Source organism: Artibeus jamaicensis, unplaced genomic scaffold, assembly GCF_021234435.1.
Source record: "Artibeus jamaicensis isolate MK-2021 breed Jamaican fruit bat unplaced genomic scaffold, CSHL_Jam_final contig_700, whole genome shotgun sequence".
Lineage (NCBI taxonomy): Eukaryota > Metazoa > Chordata > Mammalia > Chiroptera > Phyllostomidae > Artibeus > Artibeus jamaicensis.
Genome location: NW_026521930.1, coordinates 12293102 through 12321101, shown reverse-complemented (window position 1 = coordinate 12321101; position 28000 = coordinate 12293102). Strand labels below are relative to the sequence as shown.

The 28000-nt window shown below is 49.9% G+C and overlaps 1 protein-coding gene across 1 annotated transcript; it reads right to left on the bottom strand.

The window, feature by feature from the left end:
* Nucleotides 1-4: 4 nt before the first annotated feature.
* On the bottom strand, nt 5-27480 carry CUNH16orf96 (chromosome unknown C16orf96 homolog). Its single transcript, XM_053671743.1, has 18 exons — nt 27061-27480; nt 19780-19884; nt 18555-18635; nt 18258-18339; nt 17899-18140; nt 17520-17759; nt 16698-17340; nt 14582-14667; nt 14129-14239; nt 10969-11043; nt 10314-10478; nt 8367-8485; nt 7591-7653; nt 4871-4963; nt 3745-3895; nt 3527-3626; nt 959-1021; nt 5-212 (listed from the first exon to the last, which is right to left on the bottom strand). The coding sequence occupies exons 1-18, from the start codon at nt 27478-27480 to the stop codon at nt 13-15; spliced, it is 3039 nt and encodes a 1012-aa protein (XP_053527718.1). The 3' UTR covers nt 5-12.
* Between the last annotated feature and the right edge of the window lie 520 nt (nt 27481-28000).

The window sequence follows — 28000 nt, the reverse complement described above, 5'->3', positions numbered from 1 at the left end:
GCTGTCGGGCTCCTAGGTGGGCCGTGTGCTGGCTCGGGATTCGAGGCGCTGAGACCTTGGGTGCCTGGTGGACCCCAGGGCCTGCGAGGGGTCCTGCAGGGACGGCATCAGCGGTGGCAGCAGGGGCAGCGGAGGCGTAGACGGAGGCCGAGCTGGCATCACTGGGTGGGGGCTGGAAGCGGCTGAGCGGATGCTGGTGCGGGGGTGCAGGGCTGGGAGGGGCAGGAGAGACCGTGGTTTGTCTAAAGAACATTCTGGGCAGGGGCTGGCCCGACTGAGAGGAGAGGCCCCAAGATGGAAGTACCTCAGTGCCGATCCTTGGTCTCGGGCAGCCTAGACTCCCTGGGGGTGGAGGGAGCAACCCGAGGTGATGCACAACAGAGCGGATGGCAAAGTGGAGCAGAGCACCCGGAGGAGTCCCAGCTCCCGCATCCCCCACCGGGGTCAGTCTGCCTCAGCTTCCCCCACCCCCCGCCTTTCAAATGGGCTGGCAGTAGCCACCACTCCTAGCTGGGATGAGGCCCGGATGAGATAAGGGGCAGAGTGCTTTGTACACTGAAAAGCGCCCACAAATGCCTGGTCCAGGGGCCATATGAATCGGGAGATCAGTTCCCTCCAGCCTGGCTCACAGGCCCCAGCTGAGAGGCCCGGAGAATGAGTGGACTCCCTTATCCCACCTCTGCAGCTGACTGGACACCTGGGCAAGGACACCTGGGTGCCTTCCCAGCCTGGATGTCCCGGACAGGAAGCCTGGCTGAAGGGGAAGCAGGAGCCCAGGACAGCTGGAGGCCCACCAGGGAGCCGGGTGCTAGAGGGGGCCTCTCTGGGGGGCCTTCTTAGGCACTGGCACAGAGGATGTGAAAGATGGGCAAGGTGGGGCGGGAGAGCCCCAGTCTGGGGCTTGGGCACCCAACCAGAATTCCACTTGGGCCAGGGAGTTGGAGGAGCAGGTACTCACAGGGGTAGGTGGCACCAAAGCGCTCATACAGGTTTCGAGTCGGGGGATGCGGAACCTTCACAGCTTGGTGGGGAAGAGACAGGAATGGGTGGCGGCTCCTGTGGAGCTCGGCCCCCCACTGGAGCACTTGTCCTGCCCTCGGCTCCCGCAGACACCTGTTCACTCCGGTGGGACTGCCGTTTCCCCCACCCCCCTGACACACCCTCCCCATTCGTCTGTGGAAGGACCTTCTCTCCCCACCTTCTCGGGCTTCTTAAAGTTCAGATATTAGAAAAAGGGTTTTTGGAGGTAACTCAAGGCCAGGGAGGAGACGGTAACAAGATGCAGATGAAGTGCTGGCAGCACTACCGCCAGGCTGGGTGTCCGGCTGCCCTTTAGGTCTTCCCGCCCCCGGGGGGGGGGGGCAGACCACCGCGGCACTCTCACCCCCGCCTTCCTGTCCATCTTTTGTGTGTATGCATATTTTTAAGTAAAATTCACATAATATATAACTAAGCATTTGACGAACGGTTCAGTGGCGTTGTTCACTCACAAGGTCGTGCAGCCATCATCTGCATCTAGTTCCAGGACATTCTCATCATCCCAAAGGAGACCTGGTACCCAGAGGCAGTCACTCCCCATTCTCCCCTCCCCCCAGCCCCAGGCAACTGCTAAGCTGCGTCTGTTGATGTGATTTGCCTGTGCTGGGCATTTCATAGAAGGGGGACCATAATGTGGTCTTTGGGGTTTGGCTCCATCTTCCACTTTTCAACCCAAGGTGTGCCCTTCTCCCTGTCCAGCCAAGAACCACCATGACTGGCTATCCAGAATCCAGGCCAAAGGCCTCTGCAGGAGAAGATGTAGGAACATGCAGGAAAAGAGGCCACAAGAGCAAAGATGAGGGAGGAGGAGGAGTGAGGAGGATCTCATAGGTGGCCAGGCAAGACATGGACCTGGAGGAGAGGACCATGCCTGGTGCCAGGCAAGAGTTGTGGGGGCACCACGCTCCTTCTTATGCAGAACAATTGTTCCCTCTGCCTGAACAGCTATGTCTGTCTCTGGCTGTCTCCTGACAATTCTTGCCTCAAATGTCCCTTCTCAGAGTCCTTTAGACCATCCACTCAGCAGGGACCACGCCCCGGCCGTCCTGTCCCCATCTCCATGTTTCATCTGACGCACTCACTGACTTACTCGTTCAACATGTCTCCATCCTTCATGGGGTGAAAACCCTAAGGGAGCAGTACCTTCAGTTTGATTGCACTGGGTTTCTCCAGCGGCTTCTAAAACACCCCTGGCACCAACAAGGGCACCAACAAAAGAAGTCAGACATTAAATGTTAGTCACTACCTCGTCGTTATCCTGCCTGGTGATTGATCGCTGAAGCCCAGCCTGAGTCCCCTCCCAGCAACATCCGCCGCCGGGCCCCAGGAAGGAGCACTGGCATTGCAGGCCACAGCCTTGCCCCAGAGGGTGTGTGGGGTTTGAGGTGGTTGTCCCACCCTCCTGGACCAGGGGGAGGCCTAGACTGGATTGAAGGATAGCCCCCAAAAAAGGTGTCCCCTGGAACCTGTGACTGTAACCTGTTTTGGAAAAGATCTTTGTGAATGTAATTACGCAAAGGATGTTGAGATGAGAGCGTACTGGGTTGAGTTGGGCCTTAAGTCCGAAGACACGTATCCTTATAAGAGACAGAGAGGAGAATACACCGTGAGCAGGCTATGCAAAGATGAAGGCAGGGACCGGAGCGATGCAGTCCCCGGCCCCAGAAAGGTGCCCCTTTTGGTCTTGCTGGCCCAGTGCTGGAGCTGCATGGTGGGGTCCCCAGGAGAAGCCGTCTGCAGCCAGGGCCTCAACACTGCAGCAACCAGAGGACTGATTCCACACGTGTGACAGACTCTCCTCCGACCCAACCCTAACCTGCCCTTGACATTAGAACACAGACTTCGCGGTCTGTCCAAGTGTCCTCTTCATCATACCCCACCCCACCCCAATCTCTGCATCTCAGGTGGACTCACCTGTCTGAGTGCCTGACTGTGCCTGGCTCGCATCCGCCCCAGAGACTTTGCACCTGCTATTCCTTCCACCTGGACTGCTCTCCTCCCACCTGAGCCCTCCATCTAGAGAAAACTTGGTCCCTTTTCAGAGGCCTCAGGGCAGTACCCCGTCCCTCTCCTTGGGCCAGCGCCCCTTGTCACAACTCTCCCATCACCAGCCCAGCATCCACCTTTGGGGCGACCACCAGCACCCCTTCCTAGCCCACATACTTTGTCACACACAGTCCTAGGACCAGGGCCTTCCCTTCGGGTCAGTTATTCAGCCTCACCTTCAGTTATCTGCTTACAGTCTGCTTCTTCTACTTACACGGAGACTCCAGAGCATAACCACTGTTTTCGCTCCCCTTTGTCTCCCTGGCACTGGGTGCAGTGTCTGGCATACAGTAGAACCTTGCTTTCACAAGTGGCTGTGTGAGGACCCCCCAGTCAGGGATGGTGCCAGCTCTGGGCTCTGCTTGCCAGGGCCTCTGTTTAAGCTGGCCAGCAAAGCCAGGACACTAGGCAGGAGTGCCCAGGAAAGTCTGACGCCTCTCACCAGCTGGCTCCTTCACACTGGTCAGTGGCCGTGCCTCGTCCTGGGTGTTCATTCTGCCCTTGTACAGGATCCCGTCCACTCCCAGGATGTCCACCTCGGCCTGTTGGATGGCCCAGGCCCCAGGTAAGGGAATGACCTTGAGCCTGTGTAGTATACACAGAGGCCCAGCAAAAGGAGCACCCCAGGTCGCCCACCGCCCAGGCTTCGGCCTGACTCACAGTATCATAGTCCAACACCTCAGGGTCCCCGTAGGGGTAGAGTGTTGACAAGTTATATGACTTGAACTTGCGGTTGGTGTCATTCCCAGGGCCATCGCTCCAGTCCTCCTTGTCTCCAAGGTCCTGAAGCTGCTGTAGCTGCTGCTGTTCCCTTGGACAGGGCAGGAGGGTCAGCAGCCACCTGGAGACCCCTCTACCCCCAAGGAGCCTAAGGCTAGGCCCTAAGGACCTGGCTAATAATGAGGGAAGATGGGAATTTCTTCCAGCTGATTCTGGGTGGTGTAGCCGAGCAGGCCTGGGGCCTGGTGGGTGGATAGAAGCAGGCAGTGTGGGGGCAGAGAAAAAATCGAGGCCTACATTCCCCAGATCCCAGCCACCCCTGGAGGCCTGATGTGACCTGCCAAATGTATGCTCTTAACCTCTTGATCTCCAGAAAGAATCAGGCAAGGGATGTAAGGGCACAGGGCACAGGTTCCCAGGTCCCTCCCTTTGTGTGTCTGTGGTTACTATTATTTCCCCACCTGGGGGTGAGAAACACCTTGAAGCCATGGGATGTCCAGAGGGTGAGGAATGGGGCTGGGACCCAGGGAGCCAGCTGGGTCTGGTGGAAACCCTCAGATTTAGGTGCCAGCTCTGCCATTTACTACCTGTGACCTCGGGCAGGTTGCCTAAGTTCTCTGAGCCTCAATTTCTTCAACTGTGAAATGGGATGATAATAGAATATACCTCAAAGGGCAAAGTGTAAGGATTTAATGAGGTCAAGTATGTCAAAGTGCTTAGCACAGTGTCTGCCCGGCCACAGCAAGTCTCACCATCTTTACTTATGTCCTCCAGCAAGAAGCAGGCATATTAATCCTAGCTCATAGAGGGTTGTGAGATTTAAATAAGAAACCCTTCCCTGGTGATTCTTGGCTCATAATAGATGCCCAGTAAATATGTCCATTCCTTTCTTCTGTGATCGTCTCACATGCCTGTCTGCTGCCCTAGCTGTCTCCCCGAACATTTCCCTAGCAGATGGCTGGCAATGCCCTGGGATAGTCTTTGCATCCTGGGACTAGAGTTTAGGTCTCTGCAGGGATCCTGGGTCCCTAGTGTCCTCTGTGGGGCAGAACTCTGGTCTTCTCACCTCATCTGTTGTCGCTGGAGGTACTCGTAGCTGTTGGCACTAGCTGGACGAAGCCGAGACAGCAGGTGGGCTTTGCGGATGGTGATGAGGTGTCTGTTGAACAAGATCTTGCTCAGTAGTAGGCATACATGGCCAGCAGAGGGCGCTGGGCTCCCACCTTCTCCGGAAGCCACCCTCAAATTTAGCTTGAGGCCGCCCCACAGGCCTCTGGGGAACCTCGATAATCTTTGTAAGTCATTAAAAAATGTTCCAATTATCATTTTTAAATGCTCCAGTTATAAAAGTAAACACCAGACACAGACTGGAGGTGGTCAGAGCTTGGGGGCAAGGGGAATGGAAGTGACAGCTAACAGGTAAGGGATTTCCTTCTGGGCTGATGGAAATGTTCTGGAACTGGAGGTGGGGCCTGCATAACATTGTCAATGTACAAAATGCCACTGCAATGTTCTCCATAAAGTGATTAACTTATGTTATGTGTACTTTACCTCAATAAAAATAAAAATAAACCAGTAGCCTTCTCAGGAGCTGGATCTGGTCTACATCTTGATCCGCATGGTGGTTACGAAGGTGTGTATACACACAAAACTCACCAAGCCCTTGGCCGGTGTGGCTCATTTGGTTGGAGCAATGTCCTGTAAACTCAAAGGTGGCGTGTTCGATTCCCAGTTAGGGCACATACCTAGTTTGCGGGTTTGGTCCCCATTTGGGGTGTGTGCAAGAGGCAACTGATCAATGTTTCCCTCTCTCATCAATGTTTCTCTTCCTCCCTTCCCCTCTCTCTAAAATCGATAAGCATGTCCTTGGATGAGGATTAAAAAAAACTTATCAAGCTGTACAGTAACATTTACATACTTTATTGTATGTATTTAAGCCACAATAAAATTTAAAGTAATACACATTGCCTGCACTTTAGAAAGCATATAAAAGCACAAATAAGCAAAAAAGTATTGTAACCATGTGACACATATTTTGATATGTGTCCTACCAGTATTTTTTCAATGTTTATATATATATATATATTTTAACAAAAATGGGATCATAACACACCTACTACTTGATTTTCTCATTTAAGTTATTGCAAAACCTTTCCCAGGTCATTCATATTCTACCTCAACCGTGCTAGCCAATATGGCAGCCACTGGCCACGTGGCCATTTAAATTAACTAAATTTAAGTAAGTTTCAAATTCTGTTTCTCAGTCGTATTAGCCATGTTTCAGGTGCTCAACAGCCGCATGTGGCCAGTGGCTACTGCATTGGACACTGTAGTTGGAGATCATTTCTGCATCTCAGAAGTTCCTGCTATGTGGTTTCTTTTACGACATGATCTGTATTGGCTGAATATACTGTATAAATTGTACGGTATGTATTACTGTGTATGGTAAATGAATTTACTGTAACTCATTTACCACTTCAGGTTGTTTCCTTTTTTTAAAAAAAAACTATTATAACAAATACTGCAACTAGGTATCTGTTGTCTGAAAGAAAAATTCTGATTATAGCTCCAAAGCCCCTCCATGAGTGTGAACTGGCATGGAGGTATTGCTGAGCCTCACTGGTCACCAGGGCCAGATTAACACCACAGAGGCCGTGGACATGCGAGCTCCTAGCTCTTAAACCAGAATATGGTCAGGTGGGTCCTCAGAAAGTTAATCACAAAGTTACCACATCACCAAGCACTTCCACTCTCAGGTTTACACTCAGAAGAATTGGAAACAGGTGTTCAAACAAATATATTGCATGCATGTTCATAACAGTGCTATTCATTAAGGCTAAAAGGTGGAAACAACCAAATGCCCATCAGTGTATGAACTGACCAACAATACGTGTGGCCTCTCCATACAATGGGATATTATTCAGCCACAAAAAGGAGTGAAGTACTGGCACACAGTACAGCATGGAGGAACTTAAACACTATGCTCTGTGGAGGAAGCCAAGTACAGGAGACAATAGATTGTAGGATTCCATTTCTATGAAAGGTCCAACATAGACAAATCTATAGACAGGAGTAAATTCGAGGTTGTCAGGAGCGGGCAGTAGAAGTGATTGCTTAGTAAATCAGGGGATTCTTTTTGGAACAATAAAAGTGTTTTGGAATTAAAGGTGGTGGCTGCACATTATGGTGAATGAAGTAGATCCCCCTGAATCATTTACTTTAAATGGTTACTCTTATGTGAATTTCACATCATTAAATAAAGTACTAGATTGTACAAATACATGTGAGGAATTCCGACAAAGTTCTGCTTTCCCCTATAGTTTTCTTCCATTATTATTACTGTTGTTATTATTTTTTATTATTTTAAATCCTCACCCGAGAATATATTTATTGATTTAAGGGAAAGAGAAAGAGGGAGAGAGACCCGATACCTTCTGCACACGCCTTGAGCAGGGACTAAACCTGTGACCTTACCGTGTACAGGATGACGCTCCAACCAACAGAGCTGCCCAGCTAGGTCACAACTATTTTTCTTTTGGAGTTAAACCCAGTCCCTAGGACAGTGGGCACCCCGACAGTGCTGATGAAGAAAGGAAGGGATGGTGGTGGCTCGATGAGGGACAGGGAGCAATGAAATGATGTCTACAGGACGAGTAAGTGGATGTGCCTATAGATGTTCCCAGAACAACGCAGGCACTTGGGGCGGTGGGCGAGGAGGGGTTGGGGGAGGGTGAGTGTCTGTCCGTCCGAGAGAGGGCGTGGGCGCCCCCTGGCGGCGGTACTCACGGGCCAGTCATCATCTCTACGGGCCGGTCGCAGGAAATGCATTTCACCCGCTCAAACAGTTTCCTGGAAGACAGCCATTCATCAGCTGTGACACCCCAGTCAGGCCCTGCGAGGCTGCCCTGTCCCCAGGCAGTGTGTGGGGGGAGGATGCAGGTCTGTCTGTGAATCAGGGCCGGGACTTCCACCCACATCCTATACCCACTGGCCTGGGCCAACTCCCCTCAGTTCCGCCAGCCTCTGCTGGCCTCCATTTGCGGCCATTGAGGCAGAGGTGAGGAAATAAAAGTGTAGTGTACCTCCCTACCTTAAACATAATTAGTGGAGGTCTTTAAAACCAGGGACCTCCTGGAAAGCTAACCTTCACAGTAGACACAGTAGCCTTCACAGAGGCATGAGGGGTGATCCGAGGACAGGAGCTCCCCAGACATTACATCCCTGTGTCTGGGGGTGCTGTGTGGATGGGGGCAGGGGACCTGGCTGTGGTCCCAGATCCACCCAGGCTCCTACTTGCATGGCTCCTTTCCTCTCTGAACCTCCTCATTTGTGGCAAAAAAGCTTTGGAACAGTTGTGCTCCTGGAGCCCCTCTGCCAGTCAAGACCAGTGCTCCCAACCTTACCCCAACCCTTTCCACACCCACTGGGAAGCTCATCCCACCTCCCCATGTCAATAGGTCTGGAATTCTTGCTCCCAGAATCCTCTGGGATCCCCCTCTTGTTTCCTCCCTGGAGGATCCCCCAGTCTCCACAAGCTCCACCCCTACCCAGAAGGGGCTCACTTCCTAAAGCCAGCAGCGCTGTCTGGATCAAATCGGAGGCCTTCGATTAGCAGCTTCTTGACTAATTGCTCGACCTCATTTATGTCTTTCTTTAGATCATCCAAATCCCCGTGGACCAGCTGCAATAGCCAAAGGGAAGAAAAGAATGTTTAGTCAACTAATTCATATCCTGCCACCCTCCAGAAAAGGATTTGCAGTAACCTGCAAAGTTACAGAGTGTAACAGGATTAAACAGAAAAAGCGAGGTGGTTAAGGAGAGGGAACTGACAAGCCTGGGTTATGGTTTGTACCCCTTTGGCATGCTAATGCCAGAAGGGAGCGAGCGGCCGCGTGACCTTACCAGCACGCCAGGCAAAGAAACGGCATCAGTTACTGCCTCCAAGTGATGAAGCCAAACCTATGCTCAACTACAGGACCGCAGGCCTGAGAAACATTCCTCCCAGTGGCCTCCAGACAATCTATATTCACACATTCATCGCATATGTAATGAGTGCAGCCTATACATTCAATGGCGTTAAATATATTCACAGAATTGTGGGACCATCAAATCACCACAGTCAATCTTGTGACATTCTCATCACTCCCAAAAGAAGCCTCATCCCCATTAGCAGTCACCCCCATTTCCTCCTACACCCTCAGAGGTAGGCAACCACTAATCTATTGTGCTTTGTCTCTGTAGATTTGCTTGTTCCGAACATTGCATATAAATGGAATCACACCGTTTGTGGCCTTTTTTGTCTGGCTCCTTTCACTGAGTATAATGCTTTCGAGGTTTATCCAGGTCGTAGCATGTATCAGTGCTTCATTCCTTTTTATGGGATGAATAATATTTGATTTTATTGCTAGACTACATTTTGTTTACCCATTCATCCTTGATGGACATTTGGGTTGTTTCCACTTTTTTCCTCTTACGAATAACGCTGCAATGAACATCCTTATCCAAGTTTTTACATTGACACCAGTTTTCTCTTGGTTATCTGTATCTAGGAGTGACATGCTGAGTGGTACGGCAATTCTCTGTCTGCCTTTTTGAAAAACTGCCAGACTCTTTTGTGAAGTGAGACTTCTGAATTTTTAAAGTGTTCCTTCCAGTGCCCAGATTTTGGTCTCTAAACACCATTCCCCACTGAAAGGAACCAGACTCCACAGCGATACGGCCGATTCAGGTCTGAGGAAGAGAATGCTGACAATCAGCCTGGAACAGCTTGTCATTTAGGACATAAGACAGATATCTCATGACAGAGGGTCCAGTGGAAGGGCTCAGAAGCCAGCTCACAGGCCAAAGATGAGACCATATGAGTGACAAAATAAATAGTAACTTAATTAATCAAATGAATTGAGTATTGAATGTATAAAAATCCATGACTTGTGGCGACTCTCACGAAGAAGAAATAAAAAAATAAAAATAGAAACCCTCATTGGCCACGGTGTTTTGGATGTGGCTATTTCCATCGATATGTTACCGTGAAAACTGGTCGGTCATAAAGGAAATAATTTAGCGTTGTTTCTTTCCTTGAAGGAACTATATTTCAGGGTAATCAGCTCAAATTGATGAAAGAGAGCTCTTCACAGATTTCCAGCCGATGTCTGTGAAAGCTCGGACCCATCAGGCTCCCCTGGCCACTCATTTTGAGGGAAGTCAGCTGTAGCGTTGTGAGGCTACCCAAGTGTGGCCTTGAGGAGTTCATGGGATGAGGGGTGAGGAGCCTTGCCACAGCCATGGAAGGGGGCCACCTTAGAAGTGATTTCTCCAGCCCTGGTCACCTGCAGAGGACTGCAGCCCCAGATGACACCTTGACTGCAACCTCATGGGAGACCCGGAGCCACCCAGTTAAGCTGCTCCCAAAGGCTTGACCTTCAAAAACTAAATGCTTGTTGCCTTAAGCCGCTAAATTCCAGAGTAATTTGTTATGCAGCGAGTGATAAACCTGATACAGGGAAACTCACTTTGGTGCCCAGGTCCTTGCTGAGCTGCTCCATGGCCTTCTTCCAGTCATCCTCATTGGACACGACCCTGAATAGCATGCTCTGAATCATCTCGTTCATCTCCATTGTCATCGCCTCCAGGTCAACCCTGCTTGCCTTGCCCGCCAGGGTGCTCCTGTCGGCTTTCTAGAGAGAGAAGGGACTCAGAGAAGCAGAGCGGCTGAGGTGGGAGCAAGGGGAAGCTGGGGGAGGTTGGACCACTTTGGTTAGTTTTTTCAAGTTGGGACCCTGGACACGTAGCCTTGGCTTAAATTCTATCCTGGGGCCTATGTTGACTCAAAGACAACGGTCAGATCTGAGGCATGGTTTTCCTAGGACAGAGAAGTTGGTGCGTGGTTTGTAAGTTCACATAACACATTGTCACTAATCCTGAGTCACTGAAAATAGGAACACTTTTGATTGTTTGTTCCGTTCGTGTGTCGCAGGTACACACTTTTGAGTTAAAGTGTTCCTTCCGTGCTTTTGCTTAACCATCCAAAGCCCCCCTTTCCATATGAATAAGACCCTGAAATCTCACTGCCAGGATTTGTCTTGGGTGATTGATTCCATTCCCTGGGTGGCAGAGCTGGGGCTCAGGACTGGGGAACAGGAAGGGGTGAGGAATCTGCTCACTCACCTCTTTCAACTCCTGCTCCATCGAATTTTTGTCTGCCTTGTGCATTTCTAGGTCTTTTATTTGAGCTTGGAGAATCTAAGAACAGAAGCAAAGCGAATGTCCACCAACCTTGGGAGCCCTGAGGATAATGCCTGCCTCTCAACTCCACCCTTGCTGTGGGACACTGAGGCCGGGTGGACAGCAGGTAGGGCGGGCACATGGGAGGGCCTGGGCTCCTGGACCCCTGGTGCCCAGGTTAGAAGGGAAGACATGTGGGACTTGGGAGACGCTGTCATGTGGGGGACGGGCATGGCAACTTCACTGCACAGGGAGGCAGACCTGAGGAGGGAAAGAATAAGCCAAAGCTGGTGCTTCAGCTCCCCAGGTGTTTCAGGGAAGTTCATCTCTTCTGGCCTGTCGTGAGGTCCCTGCAGGAATCGCAGTCTATTCACCAGCCAAGTGCTTACATGTGGGACACACTCCCATCCCTGAGACTCCACGAAGAACCAACTCCCTCCATCAACTCTGCCCACTTTCTGGGCCCTCACAGTGGGTCAGGAAGAGCCTCATGCCCACTGGGCCATGTCCCCAGAGGTCTCTTTTCCTCCAAATCGGAAAACAGGCTTCTACTTCTCCCTTCATATCTGGTCTTCCTCTCACCCTCCACAACAGAACCTCCCACTTTTAGCTGGCGTGTGACCTCCCAGAATCAAGACTGCATTTCACAGCCTCTCTTATAGCTTGGTGTGGCCCTTGGGGCGAATAGGAAAGTGGGCAGGTGTTGTCCTCACTGCTGGCTTGAGTGCGGAGTTAATGCCTGGAGCACCAGCAGCCACCTTGGAGCCTGAGGTGACCTTGTGAATGGAAATCACACGTCAGGGAATTTGAGACCCGCCAAAGTTAATCATCTCTGACTTTCTTGTTTTTCTGAGGTACCTTGTTTCAGTCAGTTATTTGGGGGGTTACGTTATTCAAAGTTGAACCTAATTCTAATTATTGCAAAGCTCCATCACATCCTCTTGCAAAGAGAAAGTAATGTTTCCATCAAGTCAAAAAGAAAGAGTTCTGTTCTCACTTATTTTCCTGCTGTGTTTTTAGTGGGATGCACTCTAAGAGATACACTCAAAGGTAATAGATATGGCCCTGGCTGGGTAGCTCAGTTGGTTAGAGTGTTGTCCTGATATGCCAAGGTTGTGGGTTCAATCCCCAGTGAATGCATTAAAAAGTGGGACAACAAATTGATGTTTTTCTCTCTCTTTTCTTCCTTCTCTTTCTCTAAAAATCAATTAATAAACATTTCATAAGGCGATGGACATGTGTCCATCTTGATTGGGTGGTGGGGACACGGGGATGTAAATAGGCAAAAATTTATCCACCTCTTATACTTAAAACCTGGGCATTTTACTGTGCATAAAGTATACTTTGGTCAAAGACACAAACACCGCTGCTCACTTTCAAACACAGAAGAACCTAGATGGTGTCTGTCCTGTTGGCTGCTGTATCACCAGGCCCTAGAAGGGCGTCTGGTGCAGCGTGAAGGCTCAGTAACAGCGGCGGAGCGACTCAGTGAATGAGTAAGAGGACTTTTTGCGTCACCTGTTATGTTCATAACACTTTCTCACAGACGTCCAGGTAAAGCGGTAACAGCTGCTCCCGAGGTGTCTGCGTGCCCTCATTTCTCTACTGGAAGGGCTCCACGGGGCTGCCGATCTGTCGCACATGTTCATTTAAGATATATTTCATGAAATATGTGTTCTATACAAAGTGTGCTCTTCCGGGTTTAACTTTCATAAACAATTACTTCTTTGCTGTGGGCCCAAAGGACAGAAAGGTCGTCGAGACAGAGGCTGCCTCATCTTACTTGGTGCTGGTGGTTGGGCCTCATTCTCCGGAGTTTCTTTCAACAAGTGACGACTCCTTGGAGCCAGGTCCTGTGACCTCGCCTCCCCGGTGCCTGCAGGGCAGGGCATAGTGCTGGGTACACAACAGACATGTTTAATGAATTGGCTCATCTCCACTGAGGAAGGGCACCAATATCTGCCTCGGACACAGCAACCTGGCCTCTTTGAAGCAGTGACGAAAAAGGGCACAGCGTTGGCAAGAGATGATGTTATGCTTGACCTCGGTACTCACACAGTCCTATAGCCCTGGTCTCCTCCGTACGTACACAGTCCCAGAGCTCCACCTACCACCTGCAGGTAGGCTGGGAACCAGTTCCCCGCATAGAAGAAGTTGTTTTGTTTTTTTTTTTAAGATTTTATTTATTTATCTTTAAAAGGGAAGAGAAGGAAAGAGGGAGAGAAATATCAATGTATGGTTGCCTCTTATGCGTCCCCTGCTGGGAACTGGCCTGCAACCCAGGCATGTGCCCTGACTGGGAATTGAACCGCAATCGTCTGATTCGCAGGCACGCACTCAATCCACTGAGCCACACCAGCCAGGGCGAAGAAGTTCTTTACTGTCTCAGTTGCCCTGTGTGGGTCCTCCCCTTTTGCCCCCTGCATTCTACTTCATCCTACCCGTAGCCCCCTGATAGGAAAGCAGAAGCCCTCATAGAAACTGCCTCGGTTGACTGCCCGGTTTGGGACTTCTCTTTCTACTGTGGGAGAAGGTCATCTCCTACTGGGAATGACCTTGGTCCCTTCTCCAAATGTCTGGCCCTGAGGTCCAGCTCAGAAAGTCAGAACCCCTCAGGCTCATGGAGATAGTGTCTGGTGGGGTGAGTGTTCCGTGTGGTCTCCACACTTTTTGTGCCAGCAACTCTGCTATTCCAAAAAGGCCTTTAGGCATTGATGGGTCAGAAACGAGGTGGTGTAGGGGAGAGTTATGAATGATGTAACAGCTGGTGCAAGAAATCCTCTGAGTCACTGGATTCTTTCAACGCGTTTTGAGCCTCCACTGTAGGCCAGGCGTCCTTCTAGGGGCGGGCGACCCTGTCCTAGAAGGGGCGACCCCTTGTGGTCAACAAGAGGGACGCCATCCAGGCCCTTCCGTTTTCGCGTGTGTGCACGTGGTGGGCGAGGCGGGGTTGTTTGTTTCTAATTGAAGTGTCATTTATGCGTAAGAAAATGCCGCTAAAATGTCCACGGGTTCCCCTGCCTTCGTATATGTGAAACCCTGGTCTAATATCCCGATGAATTGTCCCTTCAGCTGCCCGTTCTGGGACCCCAGACCTCCGAACCTTTAACTCATCCAGGCGAGCATGGATTTGTTCCACTGCCCTGTCCAGCACGACGTAGTGATCCTTTACCACTGCTATTTGGTGGCCCCAAATTCTCTCGAGTTCCTCTTCCTAAAGGGGGCAGAAACAGACGTCCTAGGCCTCTGCTGCTGAGGTCACCATGGGTGAGATGGGGCGTGAAGAATGCACCAGGCCAGTGTGCCTCTGACCCGCCATCTTAACCGCCAGGAGGACCCGGGCCCATGGTGGGGGGGGGGGGGGGGTGGCCCTGCACCAGCGGGAGCGGAGCAGGCTGCTGGGCTGCAGCTGCCTCTTCCGCCCCTCATTGCCCCAGGCCTCTTTTGAGCTACAAGACAAATAATGCTCTGTCTAGTTCTGGGTCATAGTCGGCCATCAGCTTGTCTCCCATCATCATGCTCTTTAGTAAAAGCTCTTTCTGCCCAATTCACTGACCTGCATCCTGGACTTCTGGAGACTGCTAACCTTTTCTTGCAGTATGTCCACTGTTGTCTCAATCTTGGTAGAGGCTCCCATACTAGCTGAAAGCAAAGGAGAGGGTGGCTGTTAGGGGCAGGAACAGGGGAAGATGCTTTGTTTAGAGCCCCACCTGCTTCTCTTATGCCGGAGGCAGCGCTGTCCGATAGAGAGATATTGTGCTGGGAGCTTGGGGGCCTTTGAGGTCATTTAAAGTTTTCTAGGAGTCGCATTTTAAAAATCTAAAAAGAAGCAGGTGACATTAATGTTAATAAGACATTTTAACCCAATATATCTAAAATAATATCCTTTAAATATATAATAAAAATTATTGAGATATTTTATATTCTTGTTTCTGTATTAAGTCTTCAATATCCACTGTGTGTTTCCCACTGCGAGCACATCTGACCTTGAAATCGCCCCAGGTCAAGTGCTCAATAGCCACGAGTGTTTCCAGGTTATCATATCAGACAGAGCAGATCTAGAGAACATGCTCCAGAATTAACTAAAAAAACAAAACAAAACAAAAAACCAGAATCAACTCCCCTCCCAAAAACACCCTGAGCAAAAAACTATAAAGTACCTTATTTATAAATATATTATTCACTGCAAAATAAAAAGGAATATTTAACAAAAGAGGAGAGGGGTAAAAAAATACATTGTGGGGAAGGGGTGGGTAGAGGTGGGAGAGGGTATAGGTGAGATAAATGGTAGTGAAAAAAATAATGTAAAAAAAAGTATGTTATATCCAGTTCCAGGTGAGAGGCCAAAAAACTAATGTATAGGTCGGAGCTGGGGATGTTTGAAAAACTGCAGCCGCGGTATGTCTACAGCCTGACAGTCGCTTTCTTAACAAAAATAGCAGCTGAGCAGTGGTAGGCTTTGGGCTATGACAGCTTTACATTTTAAGTTTAAATTCATTACTATCAGAACCTTAGCTGTGCCCCAGTATCACTGATACCAATGTAGGTGTTTTTTTGTTTGTTTTAGTTTTGTTTTTTATTCCAGAGAGAGGGGAAGGGAGGGAGAAAGGGAGTGAGAAAAATCATTGATGTGAGAGAGGACCGTCCGCCGATCAGTGGTTGACTGCTTCACTGGCCTCAGCTGGGAACCATGTACCTGAACCAGGAATCGAACTGGTGACCTTTTGGTTTGTAGGATGACACTCAACAAACTGAGCCACACCAGCCAGGGTTCGGCGTGGTTCTTTGTAGCTATGCAAAGTTCTTTTTCTCTCAAGGTTTGCGGAATAGTACCGCCCATCAGGGGCGGCACTGTACATGGGTTGGACTTAGGTTAATTCAACCATTATCCCTGGCAGAGAGCAAAACAAGATAACAATTTTAAAAGGGTAGGAAAAGGGGTCTCAGTGCGGGGTCCCAAGCCAGCAACATCGGCAACATTTCCCCAGGAAGGGTTAGAAATTCTTGGTGTACATTCTTGCCTACCTCCCCACCCCCCTGCCAGTAGCCTGAGTCAGCAACTGGGGACGGGCCCCACAGTCTGTGCTTTACTAAGCCCCACAGGGGTTGCTGAGGCAGGCTCAAAGTTGACAACCACTGAAGTGAGCCACTGTGTCCCTCCATACCCCTCAGTGACCATACTCCCATCGTGGGCATGAGATGAAGCATAAATCTACCGGCCCCGCTGCCACCCTGAACGTGCCTATGGCCTTTAAGCGTCTCCGTGTTCGCCTGGCAGTTGTTCCTAGTCCCAAATCGATCATTTCACCTGGGGCCTGTTCAGCACTGCTGGACACTGGAGGACCTGGATTTGTCAAAACACTATACAGTAGTACTGGGTTTTATGGGCGATTTTCAATGGTGATTTTTGACATAAAAATTTCCTCTTTAAGCACCAGCTTTAGACTCAAAACTGCCCCCTCTGTCCTAAGATGAGACCTCACTATACGCTCATTCTAAAGGATAGAGTAGACTAGAAAGAGGCTAGCTACTGCTTACCAAAGGAATGAACGGTGAATGGCTGAACGTAAATTTTGTTGGGGGCAGTTAAACAAAGGTAAGGAGGTGCTTCTTTAAGGCCAGAGTGAGGGCCTGAGCCCTTACCACCTTTCCCAGAGCCAGTCTGGGCCTACCTAGGTAACCTATGCGCTGTTCCATGTTGGTTGACAGCTGGATAAACTCTTCTTTCAGGGAGTCATGTCGAACAGGTATCTGGGCTATGTGGCTCATGGAATACTTGACGGCCCTCTTCTTGTCTTCAGGGGTCATAGCTTGTTTGGCCACTACCATGGACTGGGAGAGGGTAGCATCGGGTGTGATGAAGACAGAAGCATACGGAGAAGACAAGAGGTCGTCGTAGTCCGCCTCGTGCAAGTCTTCCATCTCAGTGTCTTTAGGGAAGGCCACGGTGCCTGTGGCCCCACGGGAAGACCCAGCGCCCACGACATCTGCGAAGACCCCTAGGGGCCCAGATGCAGCCACCGTTGTTGCTACCGTGGCCAGTTTGGTGGCGGGGGCATCCTTGACGACCTTGGCAGCGACCCTGGCTGCCCGGGCTGCTGAGGTTGCAGCAGCTGCATAGGTGGCGGCGGCAGCAGCTGCAACGGCAGCCGTGGTTTTCATCTGCTGAAGGGCAGAACGGGGGTCCTTAGGAGGCATTTCCTTAGGGGCCTCAGCTCTGCGGGCTTCATCCTGAGGGATTTTCTTGTGATGTAAGTGATCTTCTTCCCTACTTTCTGAGACAAATGGGAACTCGTGCAGCCCTGCATGGTGAGACTGTGACCATAGTGGATGAAGCCAAGCAGAGCCAACCTCTGTGGCTGGTGGTGGGGCCCTCAAGCCCGGGGGCTGAGCAGACACGGGGCCCGCTGGGCCTTGGCTAGGCTGGATGTAACCTAAGTCCCAGAAAGGCCCAGGGGTAGGCCAGCGCATGCCTCTGGGAGGAGGCCAGCTACCTGGCATGAAAGGCCAGAATCCCGGTGGTGCGAACTGAGGGCTTGGGGCAGGCCCAGGTCCGAACGCAGGCTCAAGCCCAGGGGCAGGCCCAGGTCCAGGGGCAGGCCCAGGTCCGAACGCAGGCTCAAGCCCAGGGGCAGGCCCAGGTCCAGGGGCAGGCCCAGGTCCGAACGCAGGCTCAAGCCCAGGGGCAGGCCCAGGTCCGCGGGCAGCCCTTGACATGAATGGAAGCCAATGTGCTGGTGTGAAGTCAGGTGTCAGACGGGGCCCCGGCCTGGGCCCAAGTATAGGCATGGTCTTAGGCTCTGGCCTCAGCACGGAACCAGGCCTTGGTTCAGGTGCAGCCCCAGTCTTGACTGCTGGACGATGCTCCAGCACCTGAGGCTGCCCCAACCCCTGGGCCCCAGTGAGTGAAACTGCCTGGGCAGACTCCTCCTCCTGTAGTTGCTCTGGGACCTGGTAATGCCAAGCGGTGTCCAGGAGCTTGGGGAGTTGGACAGCCTCTGAGACCTGGCTCGGACCAACACTTTCAAGGTACGTGGTGGTCTGGGGAAGGTCAGTCTCTTGGAGCTGATCTGTAATCTGCCACAGATCAGAATCCGTCAGCTGTAGTGAAGTAGCTGCCTGTGGAAAAAGTAGCTAGGCTGGCCAGGGCTGTCCGAAGCCAGCGCAGCGGTCGCCCTGCCTGCTCCCTCACACCCACTTCCCCTTCCTCTATCCTCCTTCACTTACTGGGCTGAACATAGCCTCGTGGAGGCCACTCCAGAGTACCAACTCCTCAGTTTTGGGGATGGTGAGAATCTTGTTCTGGAGAGTAGCCTATGGGGTAGAGGATGGAGTTGGGATTGAGGGATGTGAACCTGAAGTATATGACGCCCTTGTGTGACGCCCTCATCCACACTGCCCTCCACATGTGCAGATAAATGAGCCTTTCCAGATTGTGTTCCCCTCCTTTCCCCTCCCAGACCTAGGCAGGCACCCCCGGTCCTGGAGGTCAGGGGACCAGGGTGGAACAATGGGACTAAGGCCCTCACCACGTCCCGCTGCAGCGCATTCATCTTCCGATTCTGCACTTTCAAATCATCAAAAAAAGTGGTTACTCTTTCCAGGTGTATCTGTCAAATGAGCCAAACCCATGGGTTAGGAGTGCAAGTTCTGGTCCTGGCCCTGCTTCTCCCACTGCTTAAATACAAGGACTTAGGTCTAGGTGACTAAGAGCTGGAGAAGGAAGAAAAAGTGTGTCCCAGAGAGTAAGAAAGGTGTGGGAAAAGGTTTTCTAGGCAAATAAGTTTGGAAAATGTTGGGCTTAAAAAGCCTTCCATGGGTGTGTGTACTGTAGGACTTCTCAGAGCCCTTAATGGACAAATGTACATTAAGAATCTCCAAGAGGTAAGCTGAGAGGGCATTGTTTCTCAACAGATTTGTCCAAGGGTTCTTTTTAGTGTTTCATGACACAGATTCCTAACATTGCCCTTTTTGCTCAGATGGGAGCTACCTAGCCCAAGACCGAAGTCCTCACAGTTGCTCTGACAATCAAATCTGTACACTGAACTGTGTACTGGGGACAATAACAAAATCATATAATTGGGAGACTGCTTGTAACACCTCGGCCACAACACCAACCTGAGGGGTGTGTAGAGCTGCCTTCTGAACCCAGTTCTGACTCCTCAGCTATGAGATCACACTTCAGAAATTCCATGTCCTTCCACATCGTGGGAAGGAGTTAGAACATGCCTGGGTTGATGTCCTCATGGCTACAGAAGGAGCTAGCATGTAGGCCTGTGCTAGGTCTATTCCACTTCTTAGTATAAACGGAGCTTTCTAGAGGAGGAAGAGGTGTTCTCTTTCTCCTAGGTTGATGGAACAGAAGCCTGAAGTAGCCAAGACTTAGGGAATACCTACTTACCTAAATATGAAGCCAACCCAAGGGAAAATCATCACTGAAAGGTGTTGATCTGGTATGATCACCTTGATCTAGCAGTACCTGAAACCATCATGGACTTTTTACCTAAGCTGGAATGAACTAAGTTTCTGTCACTTGCAGATGGTGTCCTAACACTGCAATGTGAGGAACACAGCATGGTAGAAGCCATGGAGAGTTCAGGGGGATGAGCCTAGTGGCTGGACCATGTCAGCTCCTCTCCTGCCCCCATGGCTGTGTCCTTTGACTAATAACAGGCTTCCTAGATTTATTCTGTCACCCACCCACCAGCAGTACGAACAGCATGGCCAGCTCGGAGGATGATGGGGAGGGTCTACCTTATTAACCGTGTCCATCAGCGTGTCCACGTCCTTCCGCAGGGTTTCAGTGGTGGCCTTGAGTGCGTGAATGTCAGTGAGCAAATCCTGCAGGGTCTTCATGGACTGAAGAGGGAGAGAAGAGGGGAAAACACAAAGTTGGGTGTGGCTGGTGGAGAAGAGAAGTAAGCTCTCTGATGATTGCCACGTTCTAAGAAGTCTTCTTGGATCTTTTTTAAAAAAATTTTATTGACTAATTTTGGAGAGAGAACAGAAGGAAAGAGAGAGTAACATCAATTTGTTGTCCCACTTATTTATGCATTCATCGCTTGCTTTCTTTTTAAAAAATTTTTATTTATTTTTAGAGAGGGGGAGGGAGGGAGGGAGGGAGAAAGGGAGGGAGAGAAACATCAGTGTATGGTTGCCTCTCACATGGCACTCACTGGGGACCTGGCCTGGAACCCAGGCATGTGCCCTGATTGGGGATCAAACCTGCGACCCTCTGGTTTGCAGGCCTGCACTCAATATACTGAGCTATACCAGCCAGTATCTTCTTGGATCTTGTAAGGCCTAGGCTGAAACGTACTTAGAGGCCAGCAAATGACACTTAAGTCAACAGTGCTCTGAGCTCTCAAGTAGCCTGGGTGGGAAGGAAGCAGCCCTGTGTTTGAATGTATTCAGTAACCAGGTGTCACTCATTACAAAGCATCCTGTGGCCTCTGGTGGATGCCATGGGACGATCAGCAAAGGAGTTATGATTAGATTTACATTTTTAAAGGGTCCTTCTGGCTGCATGTGTAGATTGTCCTGGGAAGACAACAGGGGAAGTTGGAGGACCAGGGAGGAAACTTCAGGTAAGAGCTGATGGGAAATTAAAATTTCCATTAAGTGACAGAGATTAGCAGAATGAATGAATGAAAAAACATGATCCAAACTTGTGGTGCCATAAGAGATTTTAGCTTCAAAGGTACAAATAGGTTGAAAATAAAAGGATATAAAAACATATCATGCAAGCAATATCCAAAAGAGAACTGGAGTGGCTATACTAACATCAGGCAAAATAGACTTTGAGGCAAAAATTATTAGTAGAGACACAGAAGGACATTTATTATGGCAAAAGGGTTAATCCACTGGGATATATAATAAGCAAAGCATATATGCACCTAACAATGGAGTCCCCAAAAAACATGAAACAAAAACTGGCCGAACTGAAAGGAGAAAGAGACAACTCAACAAGAATGGTTGGAGACCTCAGTACCCCATTTCCAATAATGGATAAGGCAGCTAAACAGATCAGCAAGGAAACAGGAAGGTTTGAACAATGCTGTAAACCAATCAGACATAACGGTCGTCTATAGAAAACTTCACTTAACAATGGCAGAATATACATTCTTCTAAGCACACATAGAACATTCTATAGGATAGACCATAATAAGCTAGCCATAAAAACAAGTCTCAATAAATTTTAAAAGGACTGAAATAATTAAAAAATATGTTCTCTGACCACTTGTAACGAAGTTGGAAATCAACAGTAGAAACTAGTAGATATTCACAAATGTGTGGAAATCAAACAGCGTCCTCCCAAATGACTAATGGGTCAAAGAAGAGAATCCCAATGGAGATTAGAAAACATGTTGAGATGAATTCAAATTAACACAACACACGATAATTTATAGGATGCAGCTAAAGCAGTGCTCAGAGAGAAATTTTAGCTGGATGTGACTATATGAACAAGAGAGATCTCATATCAAGCCTAACCTCCTATCATAAAACTCTGGAAAAAAGCACAGCAAACTGAACCTATTCTAAGTAAAAAAGAAAAAGAAGAAAGAAAAGAAAAGAAACAATAAAGTTTAGAGTGGAAACTAATGAAGTAGAGACGAAAAAATAATAGAGGAAGTCAACAAAATTAAAAGCCTGTTCTTTGAAAAGATCAACAAACCCAGAAAAGATGGCAAATTTTATAGCCAGCTCCATGATCAACAGCTGCACACGAGAGGAGAAAGATTATTTTCTCATGAGGTGCTGCTGTTGTGAGCATATACGTTCGTGATACGGTCTTTCCTATAAGTCAGCCAAGTGCTGCCTGCTGAGCAGCTTGGCACCAAGAAATAGATGAGCCACACAGGTAACTATGCTATTCACTCAGCTTTTATTGAATGTAGGTTCACTCAAAGTAGGACATCAACATGCAATATCCTACTCACATTCTAACAATCTAAGAGAGATGTAACACATACACACACAGCCATCAGTAGGGAATAATGAACCAGAGGCCCAGAGTCTCAGTCTACAGGTTCAGGAGACAACACGGTGGGCAAGGGAGTCATCAGGGTCTCTGGAGCCAGGTGAGCAGACGACATCCTCAGTCTAGCAGGGCAGAGCCTCCAGTGGCCAGTGCCAGGGGGTATCAGCATGGCATGAAGCATCTCTCTGGTATGTGGAGAGTGTCTGTCTCAGCAGTGGTCTGGAGCCTGCCTCAGTTGTACCTTGAAAGTGGTGCACTCCACCCTTTTGGGTCTCTTAATAGGTGTCATGGCACCCTTGATGACAAGTGGGGAGTTTGCTCAGGAGCCTATCTATGGGTGGCCCTGTTCTGCAGACAGGACTGTTTTGATCACATGTGCAGATATCTTAGGTGTGTCTCCTTGCTAGATGTATCTAGTGTGACTCAGGTAGTTTCCCTCTTGAACCAAAATGTTAAGGCCGACTGGCAGCCATCTTGGTTGACATGAGTGACTCCTTTTGTTTTATATACTTCATGCTCTCTTGACCAGACCAATGCCACTTTATTGGTCCTGCTCTCCACAGTTGCTCTCCTATGATAGTCAATTACAGGTTTCCCAACCCAGACCCAGCCTGCTCCTCACAAGTCTAGGGACATGCCCTGGACTCTAGTCTAGGGAGGAAAGGGCAGTGGAGGGGCACTGGGGAAAGGTCAGGGCCTGGACTGTGTTGCTGGGAGAATAACCTGAAAGGGCCCACATGGCCCCTCAGACTGTAAATGGGGCTTGGACTGAGCCATGTTCAGGGGAGGTGGGCCTGGAAAGCTGCCCTCACTGGAAGTGGACCCCAAGGTGTTGGAACGCCCTGCAGGCACTTGCAACTAGACTTGTCCAGACTTACACTTATTCTGTCTTTCTTGCTCTCTGTCTCTGAAGGGGGCTTTCAGAATGTCAATTCAGGTTGGTGACCCAGTGCTTTCAAGAGGCCTGTAAAGGATCAGTGAGGGGGTTCGAGGCAAACACCCCCTCAGACAGCCAGCTAGACTGATCTATGTGGCCACAGTTTTGGGAAATGACAATGCTAACACCCCACACCTTCCAGACAGACCTAGCAGTGCAATAACACTTCCTGGGACCCTGGGGAGGGTGCTGCCAAACTATGAAATTTGTTACTGCTTTCCAGAAACTTTGACCCTGATTCTCAAAATCCCCAAAGTATCTTCCATGCCCTTAAACTTGGTTAAGAAAGTCTCAAAAACCAATATAAATTTTAAATTATTTTAATTGTGGGATATATAGTAGGAGTTTGGGGTTGAGAGAGTAAAATCGGGAGGGAATTTTTCTAAAAGATTTTATTTACTTATTTTTAGAGAGAAGGGAAGAGAGGGAGAAAAAGAGGGACAGAAACATCAATTGGCTGCCTCTCACATGCACCCCCTACTAGGGACCTGGCCTGCAACCTAGGCAGGTTCCCTGACTGGGAATCAAAGCAACAACTCCTTGGTTTGCAGGCCAGCACTCGATCCACTGAGCCACACCAGCCAGGGCATCTACTCAGCGGTTCTCAACAGTGGTGATTTGGCCCCAGTGGGCATATGGCAACATCTGGAGACATTTGGGGTTGTCATGACTATGAGGAACCCCTGGCAACCTGATGGGTGGAGCCCAGGGGTGCTGCTTGACATCCCACAGTGCACAGGACAGTCTCCACCACAAAGAGTCGCCCAGCCCAAAAGTCAGTGTTGCCAAGGGTGGAAAACCCGTACAGTCAATCTACCTAAGTAACAACTTGTTGCAGTGCCTGAGCCCCTAAATCTGGTGGTGGCATGACCAGGAGCACAGCCCTTGGGCCATGCCTGTGGGTCCTCCCAGACCTCTCAAGGAGCCTCCATGGTGCCTGCCCTAGTTTTCCAGGCACCATTCACCTTGACCAGTGCCCATTCACCAAGGTGAATGCCCAGCATTCACCTTGACCAGCTGAGAACACACCCAACCATCCCAGAGAAAGGAGGCAGAGGGAGGCAGGCGAGGTGACCCCTGCCATCAACATGGCATTTTGGCTGCCAACCTGACTGGGTGCAGGGGTTCCTGCTCTTAGCTAAGCAGCTTGCACCATCTGAGAACAGCTACCACAGCAGCCCCTGCAATGGGTCATCCTGGCAACCCTGGCAGCCTCAGCCAGGCTCCCACAAGGTGACTTTCTCTAATTCCTAAGTGCACAAACAGTCCTTGAAGGCCTGCACACCCAGGTCTAAACTCGTCCGTCTGCCCCTTTCCTGCCCCAGTTGTGTCACTCTGGGTACTCACGCTTTCTAGAAGCCTTCATCCATCAAGGTAAGTAGAAGGCAGGCTTCTCTGAGGGGCTGGCACCTCTCCAACTTCCGAAGCCCTCCGTAATCTGCCCTCTGCCACCCACGCAGCTTTCTTTGTCTTCAGTACCAATTTGGTGTCTTAAAGTCTATCTTGTCTAACGACATAGTCACTCCAGCTGCCCTTTGATTACTGCTTACATGGCCATCTTTTTCCACCCTTTTACTTTCAACCTGTCAGTGTCCTTGAATCTAAAATGTGTCTCTTGTAGACAGCGTACAGGTAGAACACATTTTTTTTTATTTGTTTGTTTTTAAAGATTGATCCTGCCAGTCTCTTTGTGTGTGTGGGTGTGTGTGGTAAAATATATGTAACGATATTAAAGTAAAAAATTCAGTGGCATTTAGTTCATTCACAAGATTGTACAACCATCATCTCTATTTAGCACATTTTCAACATTTAGACCCCAGGGAGCAAACACAAGTCCCGCAGGCCGAATCCAGCCCTCCACCTTTGTTACATCCGGTCCGGCACCTTGTTTCTACCTGGCGGCAGCGCCGAGCTCCTTGCCCCTAGTTAAGGACTAGTTACATTTACACAGTCCTAAAAATCACATTCAACCCTTTGAAGGCAACCGCGCAGCCGATGTGGGCCCCTGAGAAAAATGAGTTTGACACCCTGATTTAGAACATCCATCAGCAGTCACTCCCATTGCCTCCACCCCCAGCTCCTGGCAACCACTAATCCACTTCCTATCTCTAAAGATTTGCCTGTTCTGGATGTTTTATATAAGCAACATGTGGTCTTTGTGCCTGGCTACTTCCACTGAGCATGATAACTTAGAGTTCTTCTGTGTTGTCCATTTGCCCCTCTTGCCTGGCATCAGCCCACCTTGGCTGGACTGGACTCTCCCTTCTCCCACCTAGACCAGGCATGTTTTGGCAGGGCTCTAGGTGCCTGACTTTGCTGAGGTCCTGATCCATCTCAGTTTCCCTGCTCAGTTCAAATCCCTGAATAATAATAATAGTGACCACTGATTGGGCACCCAGAGTATATGGAGCTCTGTGCTGAGCAATTTCCATTCATTATTTCATTTTGTCTTAATTCTTGCAACATTCCTGGGAGGAAGGAACCATCACCATCTCCCCACCCTTTCCAGCTGGTAAGTGGCAGCCCCGCATACCTATGCCTTTCACTAACCCACTCTGCCCAAGACAGGTCGAGCACCCATTTTCTAACACTGTGACACAGAGTGGGTTCCTTATCCTCTCTGTGCCTCAATTTCCTCATCTGTAAGTTTGGGATAATAATCGAATCTGCCTCACAGTTGCTTTGAAGATTAAAGAAGCTAACAGATACAAGTATCTTGCTTACCTGGCAAGCGATGAGCCCTTTCTTTCTGTGCTTGCCACACCTGGCATGCTGTTCTACTCTCTGGCTGGGTGCTCTTTAACTTGTGGCCTCTCTACCACTTGTCCTGCCTCCTTTGCTAACAACCTCTCCCCTGAGGCCAGACTAGCCTTCTCTGGGGAAGCTTAGTTCACAAAAAGAAAGACTGCACACTTCCTGGATGAGAGCCAATGCTTTTCCATGGCACCTGAGGACCCTCAGGGTAGAGCCCTAGCCCACCTTCCAGCTCATCATCCATGACCCTCCTCTGGGGATCAGCCAATAAGACTGTCCCTTGTGTCCCAAGTGTGCCCTGTGCAGGCTGCTGTCACTTGCTCCTCTAGAATATCTACATGCTGATCTTTTATCTACTTTTCCAGAACCATCTCGACCCACTACCCTTCTCCCAAAGCTCTGCCCCCAGTCCCCTTTACGGCACCCACCTCAGAGTGGTCCAACCTCAGAGCCGCCCAGCCGTTTGATGGATGTTCTCCATCAGCCCCTGCATATTCGTCCTCCACCCTCTCGGTACACTCGGGGCCTTGAGCCTGGCTCACCCTCCAGTTTAACCAGTGGGAGAATGACAGGAGAAAGGGCAGGGTGTTTATTTCCCAGGATTCGGCGTCTTCCCCAACACTACAGGCCTTGGTGGATAACCACGTGCTGAGAGGGGAGTCAGGAGAGTACATGGTCCAAGGCAGGCCTTGGGTCAGAGGCGGCAGCTCCTCCCCTGCTCCACTGTCGCTGGCAGCAAAGCAGTGAAGATTTCTGAGTGTCAGTCTCTCACCTATAAAGTACAGATAATACTCTTCCCCACGTTTCACATGACTACTTCCTATAGATTTTTACTCCCTCGCTTTCTGTTTGCTAGAACATGAACTCCTCTTCACCATGACTACCATGGCACCTCCCTTGTGGGTGGTCCTCAATTATTATTATTTTTTATTGAGGCAAGATTCACATAACATACAAGGAACTATTTTAAAGAGAACGACTTAGTAGCACTTACTGCATTCACAGTGAAACCACTGCCTGCGTCTGGTACAAAACCTTTCCATCCCCCCAGAAGGAGATCCTGTAACCAGGATGCAGGCGCTCCCCATTCCCTGTTCCACCTGGGGCCCTGGCAACCACAGATACGCTTTCTATTTCTATAGATGTGCCCATTCTGGACATTTTGTATAAATGAAATCACACAATATGTGGTTTTTATGTCTGGCTTCTTGCCTCAATACTCGATGAATGCAAGCTTGGAGCTTTGGTCTGCCTGACAACCCAACAGGGAGGGCTCATCACAAAGGGACACAAGGGAATAGGTGGCGAGATGCCGGGGAGGAGAGCAAGGGGGCGAGAAGTTTGTGGAGGCCAGGCAGTTTACCTTTTCGGTGGCTTCTTCATTGCCTTCCACCAACTTCCGGAGCTTTATCAGCTGCCATAGTTCCTGGGCTGGCCGGCAGGCCCCCTGGCTGGCTTCCACTAGCTCAGCCGTAGAGGGCATTTCCTGCAGCGTGGCCAGCTGGCTCTCCATCTTGTCCATGCGGCTCACCATGTGGTCAAAGACGTTGCTCAGCCTCTTCATGGGGTTGAGGATGGGCTGAGCATCTCCTTCCCGGGGCATGAACACAGCCTGTGAGGACTGGAGGAAGTCCTCATCTCCCGAGAGGACCTTCTTGAGCTCAGCCATTTGGATGTGCTCCAGGATGCCATGGAGCAGAAGGTGCATGGCCTTGAAGTTCACCACACCACACTGTGGGATGGCGATGTTGACCAGCTCGGAGAATGTGAGTGAGAAGCTCATTCTGCCAGAGGCGTTGGCTGTGATGGGGTTCTGGCACCTTTGGGGACAAGTGGTGGATCCACGAGCTGCACGAACAGATGCTCAGAGATCCAGAGAAGCTGCAAGTGACAGCAGTCAGAGGGAAAAATGGCCTCTGTCCTGGCCAGAGTTCAGATGAGAGTTTTTTTGTTGCTAAGATACCAAAGAATGTGGCAGTGGGTGTGCTTCCAAGGGTCTGGAGTGGGTCAGAGTAGGTACTCAATTAATAGTTAATGAATGTTTGAACAAAGGGCTGGCCTTTGATTATATAAGATCAATGACCCTTTCCAAGAAGCATGCCGGGAAGGTAATGGGAGTGGCAGCTCGCTCCTTGGAAGTCTCTAGAATTGGAACAGGAGACAGAATTCTTGGAGTTGGGAAAGCCCAGGTTTCAGGAACAAATCTGAAGAGCTAAGCTGGTTGTGAGACAGTGGCCAAAGCCCACACAGGTGCTCCAGTTTCTGGAGGAGGAAGGTGAAAGGGCATGAGGCAGCCAGCTTTC

What these genes read in the sequence shown, in the direction of transcription:
- CUNH16orf96 (XM_053671743.1), bottom strand. Translation starts at nt 27,480, where the DNA reads ATGAGCTTCTCACTCACATTCTCCGAGCTGGTCAACATCGCCATCCCA. An exon ending in CTCGCCTGGATGAGTTAAAG is followed by an intron (nt 11,044 to 14,128) that starts GTTCGGAGGTCT and finishes TTCTGTTCTTAG; the next exon opens with ATTCTCCAAGCTCAAATAAA. An exon ending in CTTTGGTGCCACCTACCCCT is followed by an intron (nt 213 to 958) that starts GTGAGTACCTGC and finishes TGCCCCTCCCAG; the next exon opens with CCCTGCACCCCCGCACCAGC.